General features: G+C 39.3%; 1 protein-coding gene across 1 annotated transcript; it reads left to right on the forward strand.

Moving 5' to 3' along the window:
* Positions 1-2,937: 2,937 nt before the first annotated feature.
* On the forward strand, positions 2,938-8,486 carry LOC142490863 (uncharacterized). Its single transcript, XM_075593282.1, has 3 exons — positions 2,938-5,451; positions 6,856-6,933; positions 7,305-8,486. The coding sequence occupies exons 1-3, from the start codon at positions 5,127-5,129 to the stop codon at positions 7,892-7,894; spliced, it is 993 nt and encodes a 330-aa protein (XP_075449397.1). The 5' UTR covers positions 2,938-5,126; the 3' UTR covers positions 7,895-8,486.
* Positions 8,487-14,512: the final 6,026 nt, after the last annotated feature.

The raw sequence follows: 14,512 nt of genomic DNA on the forward strand, positions 1-14,512 counted from the left end.
AATGCCCAAAAAAGAAGAAATGTGGATAGTGTAATACAGTATAAACTGTGATTAATAAACAAAATAAGGCTCCCAATTTTCTACTCACAAAACACCAAAATGAGAGAAAGGAACGAGGAAAACGAGGAAAGAGAAGAAAAAGAAAAAAAGAAAATCCCCGGAAAATAGGGGAAGCACATAATATTTTTAATTTAAGCTCAAGGATTTTAACATCGTCAGAGAAGGATATAATATCTAAAGGATTAAAATTTGGACCCACTACAGGTCCAAATAGTTTTGGCCTGTTTGTGGATGCTCAAAAATTTCTGCGAAAGTTGACCCTAAAGTGGATTTTTAAATCTAAAGACGTGGAAATTAGGACCAATGAAAATTTAAAAATTGATACTAATAACTGTTTTCCTATTCCAAAGATGAATATATAGGTGATTCATTCTGGCTTAAAGATGCCATCAAAATATTATCCTGGTTATTGTAGAGGAAAAAAATTGGAAGTTTTCTGAGCTTGTTACAAAAGATTTGGAAAAGTTGATATCCAATGATTCCAAATTCACTAATAATCCCCCAAAACCAGAATGAGAAGCTTTAAAAGTATTAAGCCGGGCCAAATACCTTATTAATGGCCTGGGTACCCCCTCACCATCACACCCAGGTAGGCCCCGACTCCCTGTTTAGCTTGTGGCTGCTGCAGGGACCATCCCAGTAGATAGGGACACTGCCCCTGTAGCATAAGCATGAGGGACACTGCCAGGACGCGGCTGTAACCTGGCTTCAACGGGTCTACAACAAGAGACAACAACGGTGGGACACTCTTGCTGGACCACACCCAATGTGGAGACGGACTCGTCACTGACGACGATGGCGTGGGACCGGATGGTTCTTTGTCTTTAGTCGGGGCTACAGTGCGCTGTATTACACGGCAGATATTAACAAGTGCACCAACTCTACACACGTTAGTTGTGGCAGCTCTGTCGCACACACGGGGTGGAAGTGCCTACAGTAGGCCGGACAGTAGGACATTGGTGCCCTTGCACCAAAGTACTGTGGGTATACTGTGTAGGACTACTGTATTTCTATATGCATTCTACTGTGTGGTTATGTAGTATATGTGCATTATTAGTTTGTGCTTAGTAAATATTGTTATACCATATCCTGGTGTGTGTTACCGAGAACATTGTCCTGTGACGGGGTTATCCAACACTGTTAGGATCTTGCGCAGGTGGAGGTGCTGACATCAGATGGATCAGGTACACCCCAGGCTTCTAGCAGCGGAGGTTCAGATCCTCCTGTGAGCCACAGGTAACGCACTACACACACAGTAGCCGCCATATCTCCCAGGGGGTGGGGGAATGTGCACTACATACAGATTTAACTACTTCAATCCAAGTAACTAGAAGGTGCTCACAATATTACAGTGCATTTAAGCATTTGTTAAGATCTTTTAAATGAAAACGCCAGCAGAACGCAGGGAAGAATCTCCCATCTCACGTGTGTTTGTACAGGTACTCTCAGCGTCTGACGTCACCTTCCGGTACACCGCGTCTGATCGAGGTCTCACAGACTCTCCCACTCGCTGCGTCCCTGTCTGGCTCCTGCAGATTCTTACACCCTACGCTTCCTCAGTCCATGACAACCCGGAAGGTGATGTCAGACATCAAGAACACAGTTTTGTTTAAAAGATCTGACAAAATAATATATTTGAAATGAAGATCCTGTTTATATATTATTGAAATGGACTGGTGGGGGTCTCTGGAGAAGGATTGAAAGTGATGTTCAGTTTCCATTTTGTAAAGTCAGTCATGTCCAGAATCCATTTTGTGTGAAAGAATTTATCTGGTATGAATGAGAGATTTCTCTCCTAAGTTGATTTACGAATGTGTCTAAAGTAACGCCCACATTCCTAGTGAGACTTGGTACCTGGTTCCTATACAGAGCTGTTTTGAGACTAGTTTTAACCAGGTTTAATGGCTGTAATATGATTGGTTTAAGAAATAAGGAGTGGTTAGTGTAATCTGCCTGGTAACCGTTTTAGACAAAAGAACCAAGAATGTATAAAGAGGCTGCCTGGACACTCCCTGGCAGAGAGAGTCTTGTAGTCTTTTGAATGAGTATGATCATACTATACTTTGTATTAAAATAAACTACTTATTATCAACTGAACCCCGTTTGTCAATTTTGGAACATTAACAGCTTGGCGACAAGGATGGGATTTCAAAAATCTCGGACATTTGAGGCATCATGCAGTAAGCGGCGGAAAGGCACTTTTCGCCACTTTCCCGCCAAAAAAGCCTATCCGAATTCAGTAAGGGGCGAGAAAGTGGCGAAATTCAAAAAATCCGCCTTTTTAGATGGCGTTTTTTTTTTCTCGCCGGTAGCGAGGCGAGAAGGCACTTTCCGCCAAAAAATGAAACCTTTTCCGCCACGCTGTATTCTAGTAGTGGCAAGTAGCTAAGCGGAGCTTTTCGCCACTCTAGAATGGCGTTTTAATGGTGGATAACCACGCAAGAAAAAGTTGGCAAGTTGCTGCTGAGAGGCAGCGGATGAGCGGCGGATTGGCACTTAGAAAAAATTCAGGCCTTTTTCCTGGCTGGGATTGATGCCGGGGGTCTCCGGAGCTGATACCATTAATACCAGCACCGGAGCCCCCTGGCATGCATCCGAGGTAGGACAAATGCATTTAAAGCCCACTTCATTACCTTAGCGGCTAACCGCTAAGGCAATGAAGGGGTTAAACAGCCGTGCCAGGTTTCTTGTGGGTATTGGGGGGTGGGTGAATGGTGTATTTGGCCCTTGTTGTTTGTTTAGGGCTTGTGGGGGGGGGGGGTTTCGGGTGCACTTAACCCCTTCACGACCGTAGCAGATAATACCGCTACGATCATGAAGGGGTTAAGGCCTGCCGCTACCCACCCGCAAGCCCTAAAAAAACCACCGTTGGGGCTAATACCCCCCTCACCCACCCCCGCTAACCACAATTAAAAGAAAACACACACCAGCCCCACACTAACTAAAGAAATATATATATATAACAATAAAGACATTAAATACATATAGCACTCACCCATGTCTGGCTGCCACGATGAAGGCCATCCTCATCTTCATCCTGCTAATGCCCCATCCGCTTCTGCAAAACAGACACGAGAATAAAAACATCCCATGTAATGCCCCCTAACCCCTTAATCACCATAGCGGTTATTAACCGCTACAGTCATTAAGGGGTTAACCCACCATCACCCACATACCCTTCCCCACTAACCCCCCACCCCCTGAGGCCTAACCACCCTCACCCACTACCCACAAGGGAGTTCTACCACAAATCCTTGGGGCCAATACCCCCTACCCCCAGCACATACAGTACAATAATGTGCCAAATAACTATTATCCACAGAGGGAGAATACATTAGTTTGCCATTATTAAACACATTAAACACCGTAGTAAAATAATTAAAAATCTACTAACCTCTTCAATAAGAAGGCCCCGTCGCCAGCATCATCCTTGTGTTCCGTTGCCAAAATAATAAATAGCCAATACAGTTCAATGACATTCACATATCAATGAACCCCTTAATCACCTTATCGGGTACTAACCTCAAAGGAAATTAAGGGGTTAAGCCATCCTGCAATGGCAACCCCACTTATCCATAACATCCTCAATGAATTAAAATGTATCATTCAATCTAAAGCATCAAATGCCAATCCATATTCTCAAATGCCACTTAAAACATTGCATTTACATTGTATACATGCTGCCTAAAATGTAAGCTGCATGTAGACGCAACAAATCAATGTTAACAATACAATATTCCAACTAAAATAGCATCACATCACAAGAAGTATAGCAGAGTGATGAATTGCTAACAAATACTATTGAGGTTGCAGAGACACTAGGGGCCTCATGCAGTAAGCGCCGAAAATGTGCAAAGGCCAAGCTTACCGATTTGGCATGATTTAGGCGATTTTCCCTCTCCGTATGCAGTAAGTGCCGAATCCCTTCCCAATCAAGCCGAAAACACTTCCGCCCACTCTCACGATGATTTGCTGATCACACACAGGTGTATCGGCATGCATGGTGGGGTGCTGTTAGGTTCGCCAATTAAACTTCTTGCTGAATCAGGCGAAGCAAGCATGTTTTGGATTGCGCGGCCTATTTAAAGGCAACGTGTACTGTTAATCATTCTCTGTGTTGTTGGGAGTGAGAGAGAGAGAGACGCACAGAGCTGGGCGATTTCATATTTGCATATTGACTGAGAAACTTGTTGTGTATTGTTAGAGCTTTGGCCTTTGTTGTTTTGTTTACATCTTTGTCTTGTTTTATATGTGTAAGTGTTCAGTGTGATTGGCTTTACATTTCTTTTCTGTTATTTGTGAGTGCTACAGGTATGGCCGGCAAACGTGGGAAAAGTGATGCTGGTGTGAGTGGTACTGCTCGTCGTGTGCCCACGCGTATGAGTGAACGTAGGGTTCAGCCGAGTGCTGCTGGTGGGAGTGTGAGTGCTGTTGATGGGAGTGCGAGTGCTGCTGGTGGGAGTGTGAGTGCTGCTGGTGGGAGTGCGAGTGCTGCTGGTGGCTCACTTGCGGCTGGTGTGTCTGGTGGTGGCGTGCTTGCTGGTGGCCCGCTTTTGGAGTCTCTTCCATTGGAAGATGGAGAGTCCAGTCAGCACCAGCCAAGCTCTGAGTCTAAACGTGCTCGGAAGAAACGTGTGGAGCAGCCACGTAATCCTCGGTTCAATGACCAGGAAAACACAGCTCTTGTTACTGGGATTCTGGAGCACTATGACATTCTGTTTGGCTATTTAGTAGGTGAGTTTACCTTAGCATTCATTCTTCAAATACATGTGATCTTAGGTCATGTGAGGTGTGTTAATATGCAATTATGGGTCCATAATATCTATCAATCTACATTATTTTGTAATGACATATTTTTATCATGCGTTACAACGACAAGAACACTCAGTCGTTCAATTGGCGCAAACTTCATACAATATTTATGCAAACTTCCTTACATGTCTATGTTTACAAGTGAATGCTCATCTGCTTCACATATTACACATAAACCAGCATGTTTGGTATCTCTTGGAACAGCTAGCAGTGTAGGAAATTGTTCGTTTTATTAGTAGGAATTAACGTCATATATGTTGTATGTATTTCAAGGGCGGACAAGTTCAGCAAGCAAAAAAGAGAAGTGGAATGAAATAATACTTGGTGTGAATGCGTGTGGGAATCGTGTCAGGGACAAGAATAATTGTCGCAAGAGATTTGACGATATTAGGGCAAGATTAAAAAAGAAAATACAACAACTACGCTTGCATGCTTGTGGCACTGGAGGAGGGCCGCCAGCACAACGTCTCATATTAACTCCATTGGAGGAGCAGCTTCGTGAAAAATTACTTCCCGTCGTCGTGGAGGGTTTGTCCGGTGACAGAGACATCGGAATTTATTCCTCTGAATTTCCACCAGGTGAGAAATGTTACTGTACTAGGCGTGTCGTTGGTTACAGTTATTAGCGAATTTTCCGCTGCTATTTATACTTTCCTCCCAATAGAAGCATACCTACATCTATATATGTATATATGTCTCTCTGTATATATATATATATATCTATCAGTATATATTTATATTTCGTTGTCCTACTAAAAGCAGTAAATAAGATATCACGTGGCACTGAGTGCTCATTTGCATGTCATCTCCCACAATCCTTTGCTGCAGTGGAAGCAATTTATGCTGCCCGAAGATGGGGAACAACAGGGTAGCACACATGTCTAACACATGCTAATGAGCAAACATTACTATGTAGTGTTGCAGTACACACATATGTAATAGTAATGTATATTTAATTTATTTGACACCTAGAAACATGACATTACTGCCTCTTCAAATCATGCATCAAAGATATTGCTACGGCCAACAAACATCACTTGCACTAACACATTTGCTTTTGGTTATTAAAAGGTCCTTTTTTGCTTCATGTCACATACTGTACAGAGACCATAATGAGGCACACGTTGCATATGTTATGTAATTGTGTTCATAGCTAGCTCACTTCATAATAGTATTTAGATCATCTAACATTGTGTTAAACCTGCTGCAATTAATATGTCATCACAGCATACACGTGAACACAGGGGGTGGGGTTGTGCACACAGCCATGTAATACGGTCTACTTTGTAGAGACCACTTACAGCTGCTTGAATTAATTGAAAGGTCACGGTTATGTCACCTTTTGGGGGAGGGACTACAGTTCTTTAAACCTGACAAGCTAAATAGAAGTTAATCACACTCATTTGAAATGTTAAATCTATGTACAAATTCACCCACCAAAGCATTATGTATCAAAACTTACGTTACACATTCGTTAACTCAGATATATAGTTCAACTTATATCAACACCAAATTATGACTCCAGTAGCCTCTGTGAGCGGCACAATGCAAGTGTTTTGTTGTTGAGTGGCAGCAACATTCAGCCTTGCAACAGCTTCTATTACTGTAGTACACATCCAGTAATAAAAGCATAAACTTTTCTAATATTACCTACTTAATGATAAACCTTGTCAACATTGATCTCATGATAGTGATGTACATAATGTTTTTTATATTACTGCACAACATATGCAGTGTATGTCCAATATTATTAATATTGGTAAAACGCATTACTGCATAAACATTGTATGTTAGTGATCTAAATAGTCCAAAGTACACTGACATGTACATTGTTATTAAAACGAATAATGTTCAGTTTGCCACTCACATTTTTCAAGTTCAGGAACTGATGCTGTTAGTTTGCCTTACATACTCAACATACACTAACTCAATGGTCATTATGTACACATGTGAATTAACAACTTATGTTATTGTTCTATATAGTTGCTCCTGGAGGACACGTGTCACCTGAGACTGAGCAAGTGTGTTCACCTGGCTCATGCAGCTCATCGCACCCTGAAGGTGAGTGTATGAGGTGGCGGACATATAATATGTTCACTTCTATATGTTATGTTGTCATGTTAATTAATGGTTGAAGACATGTGGATTAAATTGGATAACTTAGTGTCACTGAAAAAGAAGTTTCTATAGAGAACATGTATTGTGTTTGGGATGTACAGTATCATGTAGGAGTTGTGAGGTTTCAACAACCTTTCATTCATTGTTATTTCACACTGAGTCCAAACATAATTCTTAAGTCAAGGTACATTTTAATGTGACGTCATAAAACGTATGGAAACATGTTAGGTGATATTTGTTATCACAGTGTATAATTACATAGTAAAACAGCAGACATTAGCATGCCATTTCATCATGTGTTCTTTTATTTTTAGAACATAATGATGCCAAAGACACAGAAATGCTATTAAGTGAAAATGAAGAGGTTCCCATTCAAACAGTGACACAGGCAATTCCTCCAGCAAGTAACACATACGCAGCAATAGCAGCTTCTGAAGAAAAAATTGTTGTAGCAGAAAATCGTCGCCATGCAGATATGATGTCAGTGCTTGAAAGGATGATATCACTGCAGGAAGAAACGATATCACAATTGGCACATCTCCATAGAGTCTTCATTGAAGTTCCTAAAAAATTACAAACAGTAAACACGACATTAGAAGCAGTAGTTGTTCAGCTAACCCAAGCTAATCACTTGAGAATGACTACAACAGCACATCAATTCAGCTTCACCCCATCACAGGATGGATCTTTACATGCTGCTAATTTTTCACCCCATGCATCTGATATTCATTCCCCAGGACGGGATGTTACCGGTACAGTAGCTGCAAGTTCTGTGCATGTTCCTCTCTACTTCCAACCGCTGCCAACCTGCTGTAGAAAATCTGGAGCTGACACCTACAAAGGAGGCACCAAAAAGAAAAATGCACAAGCAATTACTATTAACCAGTTTTTGGAAAAAAACTAAAATACAAAAACATGAAACGGAGCAACCATCAGTTGTGCACTGTCTACCAACTTGTTCAGAACTGCCACTGACCACTAGCTCTGGCCGTGAAGTCTCACTGCCCACTAGCCCTGCCCGTGAAGTGTCACTACCCACTAGCCCTGGCCGTGAAGTCTCACTGCCCACTAGCTCTGCCTGTGAAGTGTTACTACCCACTAGCCCTGGCCATGAAGTCTCACTGCCCACTAGCCCTGCCCGTGAAGTGTCACTACCCACTAGCCCTGGCCGTGAAGTCTCACTGCCCACTAGCCCTGCCCGTGAAGTGTCACTACCCACTAGCCCTGGCCGTGAAGTCTCACTGCCCACTAGCCATGCCCGTGAAGAGTCAATGCCCAATCCTCCTGCCCGTGAAGTGCCACAGGCCACTCAAACTGGCTGTGTTTTGCCTAAAGTTGTTGGCAAACGGATAAAAAAAACACCATCGACAACAAGCAGGCCTGTGACTCGGTCCCAAAAGGGAAAAATAGAATACATTTTCTAATTAAGTAAATCTGTATTTGGCCTTGTGATGTTGACTTAAGATTATCTAATTAATATTGTATGTATGATCAAGAGCTGTTGTTTCCAAACATTAAAGTATGTCCTTATACATGTGAAGGTTTGGAAATGATCACAGTCTGAATGAATGCATAATGTAATTAATATTTATGTATTTATCATCTGTTAAGTAATGGTCTAACATTACACAGTTGCAATGTTTAGAGAAGGTGACATTCACTTAGCTACAAAACATTTTATTGGGGTGTGTTTGGTAGGTAATTTAGGTAGTCATTGCATGTTAATAGTATTCACATGCAAGTAAAAAAAAAAAGTTTTCTTTAACTGCTAACATCTTTCATTTACGTGTCGAGCAGGATTAACTGTAAAATATTACTTACCTACACCTTCCTTGGAGCTTCTTAATGTTTTCCTTTCATCATGTATGTGTACTACTTACAATAACATATCTGTGAATGTGTAGTAATATATATGTAGTATCTATGTATATATGTAAACACACACAGTGTATAACTAATTATATATATATATATATATATATATATATATATATATATATATATATATATATATATATATATATATATATTAAATTTGTATATAGTTTTTTGTACAAAAGATATATATGATGTTTTCTTGTGAAAACACAGTATTGACAATAAAATAAACATTATGTTAGTTAAATATACATGATCTTACCCTTTCCCAATATGGGCCTAATATTATGAAGCACATAATTCACTCACCTTGATCACCATTTAAATAGTTTTCTAACAAGGTCTACTTACTGCCATCAATATGTTCAGTCTATAACTGGATTAAATAGATATATTATATGTAGTAACACTACAGCCCTTGTAAACTCACAAAAGGCCTGGTCTGATGTTAACTCCAAATTGGACACAGCTGACTGTAGTAGGCCCTCAAACATACTTGCCCTGTAATGTTTGAACCTTTAAATAAGTCTGAACAATCTAACAATCCCTGTTTACATAGAAGGCCTTAAATACAGTAACATACACGCACACATATATATATATATATATATATATATATATATATATAGATTTTTCATTGTTGGATAGATATAGATATATATATATATATACACAGATAGTCAAAATGTTTGACACAGACAGAGAGTTAAGCAGACAGAAAAATACACTGGGAAATTTTGAACAAAAGACAGAGAAAAATATTAGCAGGTGTGTTTATATCTCATTATTTCAGTGTAGGCAGTTTTTTATGTATGGGAAAACTACATTTTCTCACCCACATTGTTTTTTAATTCAATTCGTACACTTGGTTTGAGAATGTAGATTACGGGAAAACCAATGGCAAGTTCACTGCATTTCCTATCTTATTACAAAACATGTTTGCCAATTATTTACACACATTCGAATTGGACCTCAAAATAAGGAGTGCAACATTGAAATTTTATTTTGACCTTGACTAAAGCCACAAATGATAACATTTAATTAGTTTCACATTCAGCTGCAGAAAACTGCACCTTCTGGTTCACACATTATTTGACATCCAGCAATGGCAGACCATACTACAGAGAACAGCAATCCCCAAAAACCTTATAAAGTCCTGATAGCAGAGGCTATCATGGCAAGTGCCCAGCACAAAGCCAACGTCGGTGTAATATATGACTTGATCAGAACTAAATATCCATATTACCAAGACCCGTGCCGCGCTGAAAATTTTAAATCATCTGTACGATTCACTTTAACAACAAATAAGTTATTTGAACGTGTCCAAGATAACCTAGAGGAAAGGTATGGTTTTTGGCAGATTGCACCACAATTTAAACTTACCATGGAACATGGCACATATATTCTGCTAAATAGAATATTTATTCCTAATACCAATAGCTATGGATCCGCTAATACTGTTCCGTCAGAATCGATACCTGCTGCAATATCTGCACCCTCCATTCTTGAACCACAGATGCAAGATGAACTGAACTATGATGATGTCTTTCCCAACCTTTTTGGTCAAAACCCATTTGATTGGCAAAACCAAGAACTGTACGTACCGTTTGAAGAAGGCTGTGGCGATTCCTATGAGCTCCTCATGGAGATGTGTCTCCTACAGGATTCAACAGTTGCCTCAAGCATGGATGAAAATGCAGTGTGTTTCTGGAGCAAACAGATGCAGCCAAACGAACTGTTACTTCTACAAGAATGGTAAATATAATAATCGTTATGCGTTGACTCACCGTTAAAAGTTTTAACTTTAAAATATCCACCATTTTTACACTAAATGCATGGATACAGCGTAACATTGCAGACAGCATTACATGTAGCGTTCACAAACACATTGTTTCCTATTACAATATACTACAACCAGAAACCTTACTACACATTGCTAACGGAGAAAATATACCTAGTTTCCTATCTCTTAAAACATTTCATTGCAACATGTTACCATAACTGTAACACACACCTCGTTGTTTATCATGCTACATCTAAAAAAAAAGAGGGTCGGCCACATATGACGTGGGACCCTTGTCATGTGCCAAGCCGTCCTTAAAAAGGATTACGGATGTAAGCCTCGCCCCCAACCGACGTGCGCGCGTCAAATCCTATTGGCTGTGTCCGTTTGTTCGTGTTACGGTCACTGCACTGTGTCATGCGTGCGCATCTGTGTTTGTGGGCGTGCAAAGTGCGGTAGGCCAATGTTAATTCAGTGGGAGGAGTGCTTGCATGCACTTAACGCTGCCTTAACATCACGTCAAAAGTATTGTATTCGCTCATTGGCTGATCTGCCGTGGTTTCCGTCCACACACGTCCGTTTAAAAAGTATCTAGAAGTACGTGTTCCGAACGATTTTGATTTAGCGTTCATTGGATTTGAAATAAATATTATATGCTTAATGCTACTAACAACATGTATTGAACGCACAGTGTACACATTGTTTAGCGCATGCGCTAACACTTAGTCGACCCAATCATGAAGTGCGTGTGCAAATTAAGATGTGCGCGCACATTCTGATGTATACAGGCACCGGAAATATCATATCCCTAGTTATGGCTGCAACGCAATTAACAAAAGGATACATAATGATGTTTACTTGTAACCTTGCACTTCTAACATATAAGTGAATTACACGTGGATATACACAATCATATAGAGATGTGTAACGCGTTGTCACGGCTACATATATATAAAGGTGCCATCTGTGACCATCATGTGTTTGCTGTATTTCAGAGATGTCGGGGAAGAATCAATGGGAACAATTTATCATTTCTGAAGAGTCTACCGTTATATGAGATGATTGTGAGGAGGAGCGACCGACTAATATTCTACATACATATGCAACAATTTTTAAAATGCTTGTAGCGCATATTAACAAACAATACTAAATGTGAACAGGTTATGCCTATATTTCATAACCACTTAATTAACATAATGATGTTGTTAAACATTTTTTTTTTGTATTTTTTATGTGTGTACTTTTTGTGGTAATAACATTATATGCCATGCTCACTTTCATATATAACAACCATTCCCACTCTGCAAACACATTTGTGTAGTAGATTGTATAATGGGACGTATGAGTGTAGAAAGTATGTAAAGGAGACGTAAAACCAAGTAGCCATTTAAAGCTGCAGTTCAGTCAATATCCTGCCAGTGTGTTTTTTTTACTAATTCAGTTCTGCAGTAAGAAAAATTACTGTTAGCATTTTCAGTTTTTAAAAAAACTACTTTGAAAGACCTATTCTGTTGTCTTCTATTTTAACAGCCATTTGCTAAGGCACTGCCCCTTCATGTCCTGTCACAAGCTCTGGCACACCCCTTTGTCAGCCCTACCCTCCCTCTAGCTCTTGTCAGTGGAGGAATGGTCATGAATATTCATGAGCTTCCACTGCCAGTCAAGCAGATTATAAACAAATCCCAGCTTTTAATATGTCAACTAATTGTGACCTATCAATACATGGAGAACGAATTGACCTGCAGCTATACAGTTCTTTAGCTAATTAGAGATTGTACACATGAAACTATTGAAGTAAAAAAATAAATGTAAAAAACAAAACAATTACAATGAATGAACTGCAGCTTTTATGCATAAGTTCTCATGTTACATGGGGATGTTGTTTCAATTGTTTGTGAGTGTGGCAAAAAAGTTTTATGCCAACATGTAGTACTGAACTATAATGCATGATGTTAGGAAAATTAGGTACTGATATTGTCGACATTCAAGTTTATGTGTATATTTCATTTAGCAAACTAACTATAGTTTACTGTGTTTAGTAAACGTTACACACATACAGAGTAACGTGAGTATGATGATATAAGCTAACATTATAAACCTGATGTTATGATTTGACTGTGTTATACATGCATCATATACAAATTGATACAGACACAAACAGTGGTCTTGAAATGTGTGCCTATGCAAATGTGCACGTGATTTACGTTATTCTGTTGAGAATACTTGTAAATGATCATCATAATAATGATGAACTGACGTGTATGACATTCCAACTATATTAACAACATTGTCATTGGGTGAAATGAATTATGCAAAATTACTAATACATTTCTGGAATATTATGCTTTGTGTTAACAGTTTGACACTTGTTACATGTAGGTCACATCAACACACATGTGTGACTTATACATACACATGTGACAATGTAAAAAACAACTTTACCATTAATTGATAGCATTAATTATCACATACATTGCAACATACAAGATGTACAACGCATTGCTGTGATTGCAGGCATTCATGTATGGAGTGTTATGATCACTCATGTGCATCCGTGGTTAATCACCTCCTCTAAGCAAAACACTATCAGCATTTATCCCCTTCTCTCCAACCACCCCTATATTAGAATAATGGAATTTTTAAGGGTACATACATGAAATGTGATGTCATATCACTAATAATTTTCACATACTATGCACATGAAACATCAAGAGTATCTAAACGCATGTAGATGATAGAGAAACGAGATGTATGTAAGATTTGAAGTTGTCAACTATGTTGGGTTTATACATCCTATAATTATACGTATATAGAGGTAGGCACATCTAATGACAGATGTCAGTTCATATACATACCATGGTCAGTGATAGAGGAGATATACCTATAAAAAAATTGAAGAATACATAAATTGCAAACATTGACATGACAGCTTCATTAACGTAAGCAACACAAAAAAGTGTATATTTGGTGTTACATATGAAACACCATGTATATTTTGTCACATTAAATATGAAAAGCTGCCTGGTGTACACATCATATTGATGCACATGTAACAGTGTAACAATAAGATTGAATGTAACCATACTGCAAGAATGAATGACTATGATGGCCATACTATGTGTATAGTGTTTGCATAATCAAAAACACAATGTTACTAAATTACTCGTTTGTAACACTTGTTGTATTCACATACACACAACTAGTTTACATTCGAAGAAGGATTATATAACATGTGCAAGAATAACATACCGGTGCCACATGCCTTTGTCCACACAGCAGAGAAGAGAAAGGTGTGCGACCCATATTCATCTGTGTCCTAACAGAAGGTTATTATAATAAATGTAGTGTTAATATAACATAATTAATATATCAAAGTAGTACTAGGAACATATATGTATTTACTTACCAGAAAAAAAACTATTTATGAGATTCTGGCGTGTCTCGGCACCACTGGCTGTTTGTTCATTTTCAGCTGGTACATTTGTGGGATGCTCCTCTTCCAAAGCCTGACCTATGTCTGTGTGTACATTGTGTCTGAGTGCCACATTGTGCAAAATGCAACAGGCAATGATAATATCAGACACTTTTTGTGGCTTATATTGAAGAGCCCCACCAGTTCTGTCGAGACAGCGAAATCTAGTTTTGAGAAGGCCAAATGTCCTCTCTATAATGGATCTGGTAGATATATGGGCAGCATTGTAGCTCTCCTCTGCTTCAGTTTGAGGGTTTAGCACCGGGGCAACAGCCACGGCCTAATTCCGTATCCTGAGTCACCTATAATCAATGTAGCACACATAAGGTAACATTAGTGTAAACATTCTAAAATAAAATCATTCCTAAACAAAAAAGAGGTTTGTGTTA

This window comes from Ascaphus truei, chromosome 3 (assembly GCF_040206685.1).
Source record: "Ascaphus truei isolate aAscTru1 chromosome 3, aAscTru1.hap1, whole genome shotgun sequence".
Classification (NCBI taxonomy): domain Eukaryota; kingdom Metazoa; phylum Chordata; class Amphibia; order Anura; family Ascaphidae; genus Ascaphus; species Ascaphus truei.

What these genes read in the sequence shown, in the direction of transcription:
- LOC142490863 (XM_075593282.1), top strand. Translation starts at nt 5,127, where the DNA reads ATGTTGTATGTATTTCAAGGGCGGACAAGTTCAGCAAGCAAAAAAGAG. An exon ending in TTCCTCTGAATTTCCACCAG is followed by an intron (nt 5,452 to 6,855) that starts GTGAGAAATGTT and finishes TGTTCTATATAG; the next exon opens with TTGCTCCTGGAGGACACGTG. An exon ending in CAGCTCATCGCACCCTGAAG is followed by an intron (nt 6,934 to 7,304) that starts GTGAGTGTATGA and finishes TTTTATTTTTAG; the next exon opens with AACATAATGATGCCAAAGAC.